The following is a 16,641-nucleotide window of genomic DNA, read 5'->3' as shown; positions in this document are numbered from 1 at the left end:
TTCCATGGGGAGGGTATCCAGGGAGTGTTTTCTGCTGTCAGGTTATCATTCAGAACATTTCAAACACAACTGCCGGCTTTGGCCAGCGAGGCCGTTAGGAGTTAGGAGCAGCAGTTTGAGCAGTGTCGATGATTGAGTGCCAATCATGTTGAGACGAGGTGAACATTTATTATGAAACTGAATACAGAACACACAACAGGATAAACATGTTTCGAAGTTCATTTTATTGGTGTACTTTAACAATAACAATGGTAAAAAAAAAAAAAATCTCCATCATATAAATTTCAATAATCAAAAGATAATATGCAGATACACAAACAGATACACATAAGGCTGACATCAAGTTTTACAAGTGGCTTCAAATGGCTTCAATTCAAGGAGAATGTCACTTTTTACAATCAGAGAAGAGATTATTTTTAAATCTAGTCATTTCTTTATTCGTATTTCTTAAATTGCTTTCATACAAAAACACTTTTCCAGAGTGCAGCATTTGGAGATGGTTGCAGAGCTGGGTCGGGGTGCCTTTGTACTATTGTAAGCAGTGTTAGCATATGATTCTGACTGATGTAGTGCTCTCTACCCACTACAAGGCTCCACTTTAACCTCCATCTTAAACCTACAGCCGTCATGATGAAAGACACAACCCTAGCAGAATCTGGGCCAGTTAATTCCACTTCAAAATGGATGCCTTCGTTTCCTGCATTATCCCTTAGCAGCCTTAACCGCATGTCAAGTCAGGGAAAAGATTCCGGAATACTGAACAATTCCATGATTGTGACAGGATTCTAAAAGCCGATGGGCTAACCTCTCATTGTTCCTTAGAAGAGGGCGTGTGGGGATGCTGGGACGTGATAGCGTCTATGTACAGCAGCAGGAGGAGCTTCAGTAGCACTTGGATGGCACCAGATACACTAGACCCCCCCCAACCAAACCACTCCAAAGCCTTGTTCTTTAAGCTAGCATCTGTAGTGATTTAAGACGTTATATCTTAATATTTCTAAAACACTACACACAACAATATTTACAGTGGACATTTCTTGATATGCGGTTCTTTTTCAATTTAAATAGATTTTGCTTATAAAAAATAAAAACTTGTGTGGAAAACACTGAAATAAATTAAAAAGAGGTTTAAGGCTGCCGGTCTTGTCAGGGTGCGGCGGTGTAGCGTTGTAGCACCCTTCATTTAGACCAGCAAATAATGGATCAGAACCGGTCAGAGCACGGCTCTGGGGCGACAGAGCAGAGCCTGCCAACATACAGTAGGGACCAGAACAGGGAGACACACCCGGTCTGGCTTTTACACAAAGCAGGATCAACATGAGCCAGCTAACTCTCCTCAATATTCTGAATGGACTCCATACACTAGTTCTAGTCCATGACAAAACCCCCAAAAGAAAGACTATGCAATATCGACTCATGTCATCGACAACCATGAATCGGAGCATTTATCAAAGCTAGCTGGAAATTGATGGTGTTACTTGGATTTATGTCCCACCCCAGGGGTCCAAGACTCAAGAGGGTCAGATAACAACAGTAGTCCTCGTCCTCCTGGTTCTCCATGCTGGGCTCAGTGTCTGTGGGTTGTCTCTCTGTAGAGTACAGTCATACTCCTCCTGTTCCCCAGGTCTGAATCTGTCACTGATTAAAAGGCCATGAGAGAGAGAGATCAGATCTGTCGTGTCAACCTCGAGAGCTGGAGTAAAGACCTACATGAGAAAACCTCCTCTGCTCACTCCTCCTCAGCCTCTCTCACTATCTGTGCCGGGAAATCAAATATAAAACACACATCTCTACGTTGGAGCACCTAGCGTCTACAGGGGGTCGTCCATTTCTCTCAAACACACGCGGGGAGGAAAACGTTAAGGAAATGTGCTGCCCTTGTCATCTGTTCCCACTAAGCACCTCCCGAATCGGACAGCTTCGGTAACGGTATGTGCCTCTGGTCGAATAACGTAAACAAAAGGAAAGGAGGACAAACGGATAGCTGCACTTGATTAAGCTCATCTGGCCTAGCAGATGAAGGTGGGGGTGGGGGGGGGCTAACAGCGCAGCCCGACCGGTGTGCAGTGTGAGCTAAATCGAGCACACGTCACACAAGAGGGATTACATCATGCTATGTTCTCTATACGTGCAGCATTTGGTTTGCTTCCTGTCGGGCACATTGTGAGTGAATCCTCCAATGGGAGGTCAGAGAGAGATCAGCAGCGTTGATTATCAATCAGGAAAAAGGAGGTGCTTAGTGAGTGACATCCAACACTTCCTGGTTAGGCGTCTTCCTCCTCTTGTGGTTGTCACACAAAATGGCCTCCCTCCAGCTAGATTGTAGCAGATGAATACACTTCCAAGATTTGGGTCCACTCCGTTTCAATTCAGTCAATTGACCCGTAATAGACCCGGACCTTGGAACACGACCCTGCCACACGTACACTAACAACTACTACTACTAAAGTTTCAGTGCTTCTAACACAGTCTCCTACCGATGTATCATATCTTACCACAACATCAACCACAACGAAAAATCAACCACAGAACATAATCCATAAAAGATTAAATAAATTAAAAAATAAGAGGTCCAGCCTCTGTCATATCGTCATGGGAACACAAAATAAACAGTTATTCAGCCGCACCGCATTTTTTCCTCAAATGATAAATCTTAAGAAAGTCAATGTTAAGACAAGGCGATCTGTGTGAGTAGTAGTATGAAAGTAGTATGAAAGTGATACTGTAGGACTCAGGGGGAGGCTGGCGGAGGTAGAAATTGGAGGCTGGGTGTTTTTCACAGCATTCCTCATTCCATTCCATGCATTAGCATGAGCCTGTCCTCTGATTTCAGTCTCCACCAGTCTCGCCCGGTAGGGACACCGAAACATGGTCTGGTGTGAGGTTTTCAGATGGAGCTTTTTTTCTTTTTTCAAAGGGACAATTGACAGAACTACAGTACTGTGATAAAGGAAATCACTCAGAACTGTCAAACACACATCCGCATGCGGGCGCACACGCACACACAGGACTGGGAATGCTCAGGATTGTTGTGTGCGATGAGGTTGCCTTCAGCTGGGGCCTACAATATGTGAAGTATTAGGCAGCATACTACCCACAGACAAAAGCTAGTATTCAGTCACCACAAGGCAGTGCTTTTGAATTCTCTATCACACACACAGGCTCAAGATCAGACATGGCTATACTTACTGATCCCTATCCAAACCGACAGGCCCTAGACCAGTGGAACAAAAGCATAAAGGGCTGGTAAACATCGCTACGATGTCTCATCACACTCACAATGAGCATGACAAGGACCTGCTGCTGTAAACCTGCTAGACAGACACCCTGTGTAAGATGGCAATACCGTTTTTTGTGCCTATTTTGTGTCTGTAAAATAAACCGTAAAAAAACAAAAAGGGAGTAAACATGAATCAAGGTTGTGGTGGATAGGCATCCCAACCTCTGTCCTTCTCTGGTCTTAGTCCACTGACAGTCCTCGTAAAATGTCACCTCAAAACAATCAGTTAACACGACGCCATCTTGGCCATTTGAATAGCTCCACCTTTCTTTTCCCCAAAACGGAAAATTACATATGCACACACTGCACATACACACACTGGATTTTCTTGCTGACTGATATGTTTATTTAGGCAAAGGTGTGTCTTCTGATCCGCCTGCCAGTTAGTCTAAGCAAGGGTTTTCTCCTCCCTCCCATCCCCCTTTCTCTGTCTCTTTCTCTCCCTCTCTCTCTCCCTCCCTCTTTCTACCTCCCTCCCTCTCCTCAGCTCCCTACCTCCCTCTCCCCCTACCTCCCTCCCTCTCACTCCCACTGGTCACATGGCTAATTTGGCATACCCTCTACAGAACCAGCTGTCTGGGTCTACTCTATTTGTGTGTGTGATTCCACAGGTTTAATATATCAATGAAAATATTCAGTGCAAGAACAATTTAAAACCAAAGCCTCAGGGGACCATGTCAGCAAGGCAGTATGTGTGTGTGTGTGTGTGTGTGTGTGTGTGTGTGTGTGTGTGTGTGTGTGTGTGTGTGTGTGCGTGCCTTATCCACATGCAGGCTGTAAGACTACCCTACTGTACTGCCCCCATATGACTCCATGGTCAGAGGGGGAGAATGTGTTCACATTGCGGTCACGTTGAACAGGCAACCACGCAGGAGGACGACGACAGAATGAACCGAGTGAATAAGCGAGTGAACGAGTGAACGAATGAACGAATGAACGAATGAACGAATGAACGAATGGATGAATGCGAAAGGCCAAAATGGTGTGAAAGGCAGGCAGAGACTGAAGACAGAAGGAGGAGGCCGGATGAGAGGAGCGATGGATGACGGCACCAAAACGAGTGCGCCCTTATCCTTTCTCTCTAGCAACCCATACACTTCTGCGTGTCTCCTTTTTTCTTTTTCTTTTTTGCATTCAAATAATAACAACAACAACAAAAAAGATCCAAAAAACATAAATGAACGTCTAAAAGTCCTAAGCAGTGCTGCAACTGGTGAGATATGGCTGATGTCCCGGAGGACTGTGTTTTCCCAGAGGTCTTTGCGGCCCCTCGACCTCGATCAGTAGTCCGATATAGGGGCGAGCTTTCGGCTCAGGGTGACTGAAATGTTGGTGTAGAGAGGCCTCCGGGCCACTAGGGGGTCGTAGTGCAGATTGTTGAGGCCGTCCAGTCTCTGTCTCTCCTTCGAGTGCCGTAGAAGAGTGTACCTGGCAGGGCAGAAGGCAGAAGGGGGGGGTCAGAGGTCGCCTGATCTAACGATCGAGACACTGATCAGAGACACGTCCTCCTCACCCCAATGGCATTCAAGGCATTCGGTATGACGTAGGATAGATCTATGGTCACAGGAATGTTTGTAGAAAGAGCCTGATTCAATTTGGAGCTCCCCAGAGGGGGGGTCACATGGAAAGACTTCCCTCAAAGTCATTGCTCTGACTTTTCATGTGACTGGCTTACATCACGAGTCTCAGCTAAATCCCAGTCACATAACGCCCTCTTTATCCAAACCCCCCCCAACCCACACACACACACACACACACACCCAACAGCCCCTCAGGGCCAGGAGTGGTGTGTGTGTGTGTGTGTGTGTGTGGGGGTGGGGGGGGTTTGGATAAACAGCCCCTCAGGGCCAGGAGTGTTGTGTGTGTGTGTGTGTGTGTGTGTGTGTGTGTGTGTGTGTTTGGGACTGACCTGCCCAGGAACTGGACTTCTCCGCGGTGGTGGTGAGAAATAGACGTGTAGCGACCCAGCGACCCCTTCGGCCGACTGACCGTGTAGTTCGCATACTGCACCCTACACACACATGCGCACACACACACACACACACACACACACACACACACACACACACACACACACACACACGAGAGAGAGAGAGAGAAACACAGTTGAGTCATACACTCTCATACAGTGAGGCGGACTGTGTCATTGGCATATTACACCCTGTCTCACCCTAGCAAACACTCCAATACAGCACATAGACACAGCCTGAATAGACAGCAGAATCAAACTCAGAGCACTGTCAGCAGGCTCAGAGTGGACACAGCTGCACCTGAGAGGAGAGCTATTAAGGGGCTGTTGGGGGGGGGTAGGCTGTGAGCGGGGTGGGAGAACAATGCTGTATGACAAAGACTACTACAGTATGAATGAGTCACCTACCTACTCTGAAGGGTACTCCAAACAAACCTTTTGTCAACACTATTGACAGTCTTGCAAATAGGGTTTGTGTGTGTGTGTGTGTGTGTGTGTGTGTGTGTGTGTGTGCGCGTGTGATGGTTTCGGTGGTGGGATCATGCTAAAGAAACTAGGAGTGTCTTTGGAAATCTTTGAAAAGGGCAGTGTACGTGACGGCAGCAGGGATGATAATCATGTGCATACTGCACAGAGCAGGTTGTGTGTATGTACAGAGTTAGACATGTGTGTGTGTGTGTGTGTGTGTGTGTGTGTGTGTTGCTCACCTGTTCCAGAGGTCGTCGTCCTCTCCTCCCCAGCCCCAGAATGCATTGGGAAAGCCGTTGATTTGCTTGTACTGTTCCACAGTGAGGCCGCTGACACCACCAAAGAACTCGTTATACGGAAGCCTGGAGGTGACACACATAGTCAGCATTGCACATCTATGAAAGAAGTCTATTCAAGAGAAGCTTATCAGTAAAGTTATAAGATAACCTAATATAGTTATGTATACATTACAAATATAGTTAAGTAATAACCACAGTAAAAGCATCAAGAGCATAGTAAAGGCATACAGTAAAAGCTGAAGATGTTTTATGGTGGTAGTTTCTTCCCCATACATAGTGGATTTATTGACAGTATAAAGCAGCTTAACGGCCAGTTGTCTGTTTAATGCGTGAGCGTGAAGAGTCAGGTGACTGACAGGTGATGGACTGAATGTGTGTGTGTGTGTGTGTGTGGGGGGGGGGGGGTCTGTGTGTGTGTGTGTGTGTGTGTGTGTGTGTGTGTGAGAGAGCCTTACATGTAGGAGTACTTGTTGAGTTTGACAGCGAAGTGCCGGGGCATCTGGCCACACCCGTAGTAGTTCCTGTCGTTCTCCAGCAGGTGGTCCACGTCGTGGAACACCAGGCAGTCCCAGTCCAGGTCCCTCATGGCCTCCTTGAAGCCCACGTTGAACAGCATGGCCCGGTTGAAGGGCTCAGTTCCCGACTGGAGAGAGAGAGAGGTAGGGTGAGACACGCACACACACATGCATATGCCACATACTCACAGACACAGACAGACACACAGACACACACAGACACAGACACAGACACACACACACACACACACACACACACACACACACACACACACACACACTGTTTCCTTCTGTGTGAAGACCTCCCTTGGCCTTTGCCGGCTTGGACGAAGGAAGAGGATATGAGAGACGGTCAGGAGGAGGCTGTGTGACGGGGTCATGTGCTCAGTGACATCATCGGAATGAGGGAGATACTGTACTGTTGCTACTGGGAAGATGATAGATAAAAGACAAACCGTGTCTCTGTGTGTGTGTGTGGGTGTATGTGCCTATGTTTGTTTGTGTGGGTGTGTGTGTGTGTGTGTCTGTGTGTGTGTGTGTGTGTGTGTGCCTATGTTTGTGTGTGTGTGTGTGTGTGTGTGTGCCTATGTTTGTTTGTGTGGGTGTGTGTGTGTGTGTGTGTGGGTGTGTGTGTGTGTGTGTGTGTCTATTTGTGTGTGTGTGTGTATGTGCCTATGTTTGTGTGTGTGTGTGTGTGTGTGTGTGTGCCTATGTTTGTTTGTGTCGGTGTGTGTGTGTTACCTGCTCTATGACGTAGAAGGCGAACTGCAGCCTCTGCCTCTGCAGGACTGGCACCAGGTGTCTGAGGAGGATGGGCAGGTGCTCATGACGATTCCTGAACGGGACCAGGATTGCCACCTAGGGATAGGAGGGAACATCCATATTACACACACACACACACTGTACATGACACCCATAAGCATGCACACACACAAACACAGTACAGCGTACGCTCACACACGCGCGCACACACACACAAACACAGTACAGTGCACGCTCACACGCACGCGCGCACACACACACAAACACAGTACAGTGCACGCTCACATGCACGCGCGCACAAACACACACACACACACACACACACACACACACACACACACACACACACACCTCAAGGCCTAGTGACGTGAACGCAACACTACACTAAGGTCACACTTCTTTATCCGACAGGCTCGTTAGAAAGTAGTTCCCTCCCTCCCCCTCCCCCTCCCCATCTCTCTCTCTCTCTGATGTGTGCTCGTGCCATAAACAGGCCAAATTAGCACCCTTCCCCTCTTCTCTTCCCCGACGTCTCTGATCTGCCAGTGACTGGACAGGTGAAAGGCAAGGTTTATCTATCCACGTTGCTGCCGCTCATTCTCAGTCAGATCTGTGATGAGTGACCGACGGGCAGGGCGCATCCCCCATCAGTACTCCAACCAGGCTGTGCTCACTCAGCCTGACACCATGAGATATGACATGTATGGATCAGAGCAGACAGGCACACTGAGTAAGTGAGTGAGTGAGTGAGTGAGCGAGTGAGTGAGAGTGTGTGTGCGCGTGGTTTGGTCGGACGCCAACACATCGCACACGCATGCACGCACACACACGCACGGACACGCACAGACACACACGGAATCTCAGGTATGTGAAACATCTAAAACTGTGAAACTGAACTCCGGAGTAGAGTTTAGTGAACCAGACCGAGGGAGTATCCATCTCTCTATCTCATCTCTTCCTTCATTCCTCTTTTTTTAACAGAACCTGTCTGTCTTCTCTGTCTATGCCCGCATGTGTGTGTGTGTGTGTGTGTGTGTGTGTGTGTGTGTGTATGTGTGCATCCCTGCCACAGAGAGGACGTTTGACCTGTGAACTTTTGACCTGTAAGCTATTGTGGCAATTTAGACCCGGAGGCTGTGTGTTGTCACGTGACACGAGCGGACAGCGACACTGTACACACACGTGGCGTCAGACACCTGTCTGTGAGAGGTGTGTGTCAGAGTCACCACACACACACACACACACACACACACACACACACACACACCTTCCAGCGAGGTTTGCAGTCCTTTGGCTTCCAGTAGCCCCCGGGGTACAGGCTGTTGTCCGCTTCAAACAGGCCTCTCTCCACCTCCTCCAGAGCTATCTCACTCATATTCACCTCCACCCTCCCCTCTGGGACAGAGAGAGGGAGAGAGAGAGGGGGGGGGGGGAAGAGAGAGCGGAAGGGAGAGAGAGAGAGAGAGAGATGTTATTCAAAGCCCATTAACACTTAAGTGGTTGGTAACATTTCCATTTCATGAGACCATATGTGTATCAGGTCCAGCGTGTGTGTGTGTGTGTGTGTGTGTGTGTGTGTGTGTGTGTGTGTGTGTGTGTGTGTGTGTGTGTGTGGGTGAGTGTCGACTCACTCATGGAGGGCAGCTTTTCAGGGCAGATCTGTGAGGGCCGGTAGGTGAAGCCCTCAGGCAGGTATGGGGTGGGCGGGACATCGCTCTCACTCAGGTTGAAGTCATATGCATAGTCTGGACATGCATATACCCCGGGGGGAGAGAGAGGGAGAGGGAGAGAGAGAGAAAGAGAGATATAATACAGTTCTGACCTAAACACACCTAAAACACACCTGGATTGTCAGTTCATGTCCGTTCATGTGGGCCTTTCGACTGGAGTTGACAGCTGACAGTTCAGTTGACAGTTCAACCAGCGGTGTCCTCTTTCTGCCCTCTGGACAAGTACGTCGCACGCGCACGCGCACGCACGCGCACGCACACAACCTCCCCTGCTGCTACAGACCACCTGTTCTGTTAATGTCTACCTGCCGCACTCTAATAATGACATGGCTAACTTATTACCCTCTCCTGCTTCACCACCCGTGTCGTTAATCAATTAATCAGTTGTGTTGGTGTACAAGGGCCTCCCTGTGCTTTTTAATACTGTGTGTGTGTGTGTGTGTTAGAGACCACTTACCTGTACCGTTGATATTGTAGGCTCCTCGGACCACCTGCTCTAGAACCTGGGCCCCGATGTTCCGAACGTTCTCCTTAATCTGCATACCCCGGGCCTGGACCATAAACAGGTACTCGTTCACTACAGAGAGGGAGGGAGGGAGGGAGGGAGAGAGAGAGAGGGGGAGAGAGAGAGAGACAGAGAGAATGCTGTAGGTTAGTTTACCCATTCATTTTCATGTTCTGGCATAATGCCAGTATTCCAAACAGCTTACATCCTGTACGTACATGGGTATTTCCTGCAAACAAACCATTATTGGAGAGACAGAAAGCCCAATTTAAACAACTTCACCACGAGCATGACGTCCAAAAAAAGAAAGAGCGCCGCCATGTTGTTCATCGCCACCGCAGGACCGAACCTCCCTCCAGATCGTAGGCGACACAAAGATAAGCTCTGAGCTACGAGCTAATTCCAGCACCGCGCTGCTCAGCCTCCTCTCCTACCTGATCTGGCCCTAATTGATTATCAGCCTTTGTGACTTAATGAGAGGATTTCCCCACAAAACATCAAAAGGACTTTTTTCTTTTCTGCTATAAAGCAGCTAACGCTAGGAACGCTAATCTAACAGGGGGGAGAGGAGGGTGGGGTGTAGGGAGGAAGGGAGGGAGGGAGGGAGAGAGGGCAGGAGAGACTGAATTGACTTTGAGCAAGAAGCAGAATGAGGAAGTGAGCCAGAGGTACAGCACCCAGCCAATGAGTGACAGACGGCCAATAAGGAAGTACTCAACAATTTTTCATTGCGTGCGTGTGTGTGTGCGTGTGTGAGGGGAGGGAGAGAGGCCTCTTTCACCTTTAGTTACCCTTCATGCATGAACGTTCATCTCCCTCTAACAGGCAACAGCACAGGCCTCCTCTAACCAAACAACTCGCATCTCTGGGTTAAGGCACCAACACAGACAACAGTCCCTTCGCTGACAACAGATTATGATTTGTTAGTTTATTTAATCATTTATTTTGGCTCCGTCAACAAAAAATTGTTCCACAACTGGACTGTTGCCTAGTAACCTGAACACAAACATCTGCAGGCTAGCTACTTTGTATTAACGGTCATTTCGGAGTGATGTATATATAGTTAAAAGTCCCAGTGCTGTTATACTGTATATCAGCACTCATGGAATGCCTCTTGTCCAATCAAATTACTTGGTCGGAACTAGCTGTTGTATAAGAGACAATATAGAACAGAGAGACCAGCGTAGCACAGTAGAAAAGTGTCGATTATTATTAACATTATGTGAACAAGTGTGTGTGTGCGTGTGTGTGTGTGTGTGTGTGTGTGTGTGTGTGTGTGTGTGTGTGTGTGGTTTGACCCAGATATCACTAGGTTTGGCTAAGGTTTAGACCGCTTTTCCTGTCTGGTGGAACATGTACATAGAGTATGTGGGATCGACCACCTTAACCCCCTTCTTTCTCTCTCTCACAAACACACAGTTGAAGGCGCACGTAGCTGCGGCGGTAGCCTAGAGGTTACCAGGTCGCTGGTTTGATCCCCGCCTCAGGAGGGAGCTGCATGTGAGCTGGTGACTGGGGGGTTTGCTGGCATCATATCTAAAGGTGCCTACCACTGCCGCTGTGCCCTTGAGTGAATGAATGAATGGTCTTTATTGTCATTGCTACAGTACAGGTACCAAACAACGAAATTTAGGAGGGGTGGCTCCCCTGGTGTTAGGAAAGAAAAAAAACTTTTAAAAAAACACTTAAAAAAAACACAAGAAGGGAAGGAGCTGGTTTACATAAATAATCCACTATACTATACTGTACAGATAGACGACTAGGGTTGTCATATTGCACATAGTGTTATTGCACATTTATTTAAAGTGTCGCAGTTTGCAGGCTTGAAATGGCAGATCTGTGAGGGCCGGTAGGTGAAGCCCTCAGGCAGGTATGGGGTGGGCGGGACATCGCTCTCACTCAGGTTGAAGTCATATGCATAGTCTGGACATGCATATACCCCGGGGGGAGAGAGAGGGAGAGGGAGAGAGAGAGAAAGAGAGATATAATACAGTTCTGACCTAAACACACCTAAAACACACCTGGATTGTCAGTTCATGTCCGTTCATGTGGGCCTTTAGACTGGAGTTGACAGCTGACAGTTCAGTTGACAGTTCAACCAGCGGTGTCCTCTTTCTGCCCTTGACGTTGAGCAAGGCACTTAACCCCTAATTGCTCCGGGGGGCACTAACTATGGCTGACCCCCTGTGCCTAGGGATGCTCCGATTTATCGGCCACCGATTTAAATCGGCCGATTTCACTCCAAATGACTCGATCGGTGATCGGCAAAAATGGCCGATCGCAAAAACCGATTTTTGGGTTGTTTTTTTTGTTTTTTTGTTTCCTGGGGAAGACAGATAACTGAACAGAAAACATAGGAGGACGTAACAGTATGTAAACCATGAAGGCCACGTTTATGATGTCTTTTGTACAGCCATATCGACTGACTTGGGCTTCAGGCCCTAACTGGGTGATAGGCCAGACCTTTACTATGCCATAAAAATGGGTCTGCGTTTGCTTGGTGCCTAATGGATCAAAACTTTGGTCTAAAAAGCAAAAAATATGTAGGCTATCCAGTCAGTAGGCCTACAGTTATGTATTTTTTAAAAAATCGGTATCGGTAGATCTTGAGGAAAAAAATCGGTGATCGGTATCGGCCCCAAAAATCCAGATCGGAGCATCCCTACCTGTGCCTAGAGCAAAACATACATTTCGTTGTACTGTGCAATGACAAAAAAGGTTGAATCTAATCTAATCTAAATTCACACGCGCACAGAAACCCACCCGCCGCCCACACGCAGGTTTCGCTCTCGTTCGCACGGTGTCTGTGACCAGGTATGATGATATGATCCTGTGGTTGGAACAGTGGAGGTTTCAGTTGAGTGTCGAGACACAAGGCCAGCCTAACAAAGCTGAAGACCAGACCACCCTTACAGCCACGAGGACGAGGAGTACTCAGAAATAACCTTCAGATCGTGGCAGTGTTTCCCATTAACGACCTAGACTGTGTGCGGCCCCCGCCATAGTCTAATTCCCGCCATAGTCTGTAGTCTAGTAATATTTGTGTGTGTGTGTGTGTGTGTGTGTGTGTGTGAGAGAGAGACAGAGGGAGGGCCGTGATATATTTATCTCCCAGTAATTATATTAGTTTGCGTTCATCTTGTTTCATCCAAACTGCCTTGGCGTGCAGAAGCAGAGACGGCGGACCATCACTCCGATCAATGTCCTCCTCTTCCCCCTGCGTCGCACACACATAGCAGAACCATAGCCTGTCCTGGAGGACTCAGGGTTCTAAATCAGTCCTGTGGGAAACGAAGGGGTATAGAGCAGCTCTCGCACTGAGTGGAGATCGAACCCACAATACAGACACACAGACACACACACACACACACACACACATACACACACACATATACACACACACACACACACACACACACACACTCCTTCTGATACTGCCATATGGTGTGGAAAATGGCTGAAAGGCTTTGAGCATGTGGAGTAACGCTGCAGGCGCCAGCATCCTCTGACACACACTCTGAATCCACCCCACGCCAAGTTAGCCTGTGTCCCTCTCATTCCTGTGTGCATACTATCTGTGAAGACATGGCCGTGATACCGTTGATGGTATGAGGGCCAGCCCCTGGCATAGCCCTGTACATGCATTCCTCACCTTCAGTGTACCTGACGTGGAACACGGACACGTCTGGGACACGCCTGAGTTATTTTTCACCAGGTACGACTGACCTGAGAAACATGCTCTCGTTTACAACCCTGTCGAAGAAGTTGCAGGGGTATGAGGAGAGGGGGGGGGAGGAGGAGGAGGAGGAGGTGGGGGGGGGGAGGAGATGAGCCGAACTGAAAGCATGGTGGTGATAAGGCCGCCATGATAGTGTGAGGGCCAGTATTAGGGTGTACATTCCTCATCGTTAGCGTAGCTGAAAGCATCAACGGTACTTTTTGGTTTAATGATCTCACATTGTCGATAATAAAGGAGTGGTGACTGGAAGTGAAGGACAGTTTTCCCACCCTCTCGTGTATTTCATTTGATTCTTTTTTGTGTGCGTCTCTACGTAGTTTGGGGTGTTCTTACTCTAAGCCAGACCTGATTGAGGAGGTGAGGCCCGCATCTACAGGGCTTAAAGGCTTCTCTCCTCCTCCTCCTCCATCATCATTAGACAGAGGTCTGGTCAGCACTGTGGTATTCAAGGCTGCACAATCTGACATGAATATGAATGCAATTAGACACGAAAGAACTGAACAGTCTACAGTGAGAAAGTCCAGCCCGGGTCAGTCCAAACACAGGGCTAGAAACCCTCTGAGACAAACACAGCACCACACACACAAAAACACACACACACACACACACACACACACACACACACACTCCAGTCCAGTCCAGTCATGCATGGAAATGAATGAGGCCCAGGTCTTTCTCACTCACACACACTCCCCACTGAACCCATCCATGCGTGACGAGAGACCTTGGTCGACCTTGTCCAAGCTCGCTCGCTCTCTCTTTCTCTCTCTCTCTCTCTCGCTCTCTCTTTCTCTCTCTCTCTGTCACATGACCAGGTAGTTTCGCCACGCTAATCACGTTCTGGCCTATTTTCACTGTTTGGAAGAGAGGTTCATTTGGAGCTGACCACCCTGGCCCACCGGTCTGAGTCAGGTTATTAGTCTGTGTGTTGTTGTGTCATGTCCTTTTAGGAAATGGTAAACACACACAAAAGGCTGAAAGATAACAGGCTCACAGGGGTAAAACCAAGAGCATGCTCTCATGGTGGCTGACGATCGGAAATGCTCGCATCCAGATACTCACACGCGCACAGGCACGCGCACACACACCTCCAAACCAAAAATGCAATTAACTCCACACTGATGAGTCAGCAGTGGGAGGTGATCTGTCCCATTCTGCTGGGTCTTTGATAAGAGCTGAAAGGGAGTTTTCTGGAGAACACACACACACACACACACACACACACACACACACACACACACTGCTCTGAGGGTTTAAAGCTGCCACTCTGATAAAGGTTACATTTTACAGCCACCCCGTATCAGCATTTCCCACAGACTTAGATCCCAGCCATTTCCCGCATAGGCACACGCAGTCACACACACACACACACGCAGTCACACACACACACACACACACACACACACACACACACACACGCAGTCACACACACACACACACGCAGTCACACACACACACACACACGCAGTCACACACACACGCAGTCACACACACACGCAGTCACACACACACACACACTCACACACACACACACACACACACACGCAGTCACACACACACGCAGTCACACACACACACACACACACACACACACACACACAAACTAGGGCACTTGTGGGCTATGATTCACTGTGTCGCCGCAAACTCCATCTCCTTTAGGCAGGAGGCGGCTGTATTTACAATGATTCATGGTAACTGAGAGCCTACAGATAATTCAGCTACCCATACTACATATTCAACCAGACACAGTAGCCCATTCACATAGCTTCCTCCTTGCAAGTATTAGCACAAAGCCCCTTCATCAAGAGTGATCACACAGACCAAAGAGAGTATTGATCGAGATGTTGATGGTGACCATGATTGATAGGAGAGCCGGACTATGGATTTGTGTTAGGCCGCCATTAGCAGGTGAAAGGGTTCTGGCGGGGGTTTAAACCGTTATAGGATCTGTTCTCTGAAGGGGCAAAAAAAGCACATCGTAGCCTCCTGTCACCCCTGGCGTGATGCAGAGAAGCCCCGAGGCTGCTAGAGATCAATACACACACACACACACACACACACACACACACACACACACACACACACACACACACACACACACCTTCTGAAGAAGCATGTGTAGCACTCCTGCGGCCACCAAATAAGGGCGTGCGATGGTGAGAGAACGAGAGAGAAACATAAACAATCCTCTCAATGGAATCGGTCACATGACCACCAATAAAAACACAGATAAACCTGTCTGTTTGTGTATGTGGTCCTTATCTGCTGCTGAACATTACATGTCCCCTTGGGGATCTCTCTCTCTCCCCCTCCCTCTCTCCCCCTCTCCCTCTCTCTCTCTCTCTCCCCCTTCAGAATCGGCCGCTCAAAACCACACCCTACATGCACACACACGCACAAGTACCGGTTTACAAACCAACCAACCTTTTTTTCCGCTGACGGAAAAGAACATTGTATATAAATGCAATACCCTTTGGTTTGGTTGTGTATGTAACTGTATATCTGGGGAGGGGAAGAATGTGTGCCGTGTAGCCGGCGCTGTAGTGTGATGGTGTTTACAGTGCACTCGTGGTTTATGGACACGGCCCAGAGTTCTGCTGGACTTCAAAGGAGGAAAATCGGAGCAATTGTTTCACGGAGCACATTCCTTAGATTCAGTGTGCCAAGGAAAAACAGAATAGCCCTATATATGGAGGAGAGGAGGCCCTCTCCCTCTCTTCCCCCCGCCTGGAGGAGAATGTTTCTGTTCCACTGATTACATTGTCAACATTTACGCACACACACGCACGCACATGCACGCGCGCACATGCACGCGCGCACACAGACTCCCACACAGATGCACATACAGGTTACACACATGCACTCCCACCCACGCACACAGGCCAGTGGCCAGCCAGATTTGCCTTCATTTGCCTCAGCTTTCAATTTGACTCTAGTCTGCAGAAATGATGATCCTCCTTACTTCTTTCTGCTTGCGCTTCTCTTTCTCCTTTTCATCATCAGCACTGTGCTAGCTCCCTCTCTCTCTCCCTCCCCCTCACAGTCCTTTATCCCTCTCTCACCCCATGTCTATTTTCTCTCTCTTTCTTCCCTCTTATCTTTCACCCCCTTATCTGTGGCTGTCCCTCCTCTTCGAATAACCCCCATTCCTCCATACCGTCCCTTATCTGTCGTTCCCCCTCTCCGTCACTCTCATCCCTCCTTCACACCCTCCTCCCCTCCCCACACACCCTTTCCTCTCTTCCCTCGCCGTCTGGTTGTCGGGGGAAACTGAAGGTTATGTAAGCATTTCCCAAGGGGACGTTCTGTGGACACCTCAGAGACACAAACACAAACAAACACACACACACACACCCCTCTCTATGTGTTGATCT

The 16,641-nt window shown here is 48.5% G+C and overlaps 1 protein-coding gene across 1 annotated transcript in view; it reads right to left on the bottom strand.

Annotated features, from left to right (window-relative positions):
* Nucleotides 1-4,560: 4,560 nt before the first annotated feature.
* Nucleotides 4,561-16,641, bottom strand: part of b4galt5 (UDP-Gal:betaGlcNAc beta 1,4- galactosyltransferase, polypeptide 5) — a gene marked incomplete at both ends in the record, with an annotated part of 31,621 nt that continues 19,540 nt past the window's right edge. Inside the window, 8 exons of the mRNA XM_080533412.1 lie at nt 4,561-4,708; nt 5,190-5,291; nt 5,957-6,079; nt 6,472-6,659; nt 7,273-7,389; nt 8,561-8,688; nt 8,925-9,038; nt 9,481-9,600. Of these exons, the coding sequence (XP_080389538.1) occupies nt 4,561-4,708; nt 5,190-5,291; nt 5,957-6,079; nt 6,472-6,659; nt 7,273-7,389; nt 8,561-8,688; nt 8,925-9,038; nt 9,481-9,600 (1,040 nt within the window). The remainder of the gene's footprint in view (nt 4,709-5,189; nt 5,292-5,956; nt 6,080-6,471; nt 6,660-7,272; nt 7,390-8,560; nt 8,689-8,924; nt 9,039-9,480; nt 9,601-16,641) is intronic.

This window comes from Nansenia antarctica (genome assembly GCF_963989245.1).
Source record: "Nansenia antarctica genome assembly, chromosome: 6".
NCBI classification, from domain to species: Eukaryota; Metazoa; Chordata; class Actinopteri; order Argentiniformes; family Microstomatidae; genus Nansenia; species Nansenia antarctica.
The sequence above is the reverse complement of the archived record's forward strand: the minus strand, read 5'-3'. Positions and strand labels throughout refer to the sequence as shown.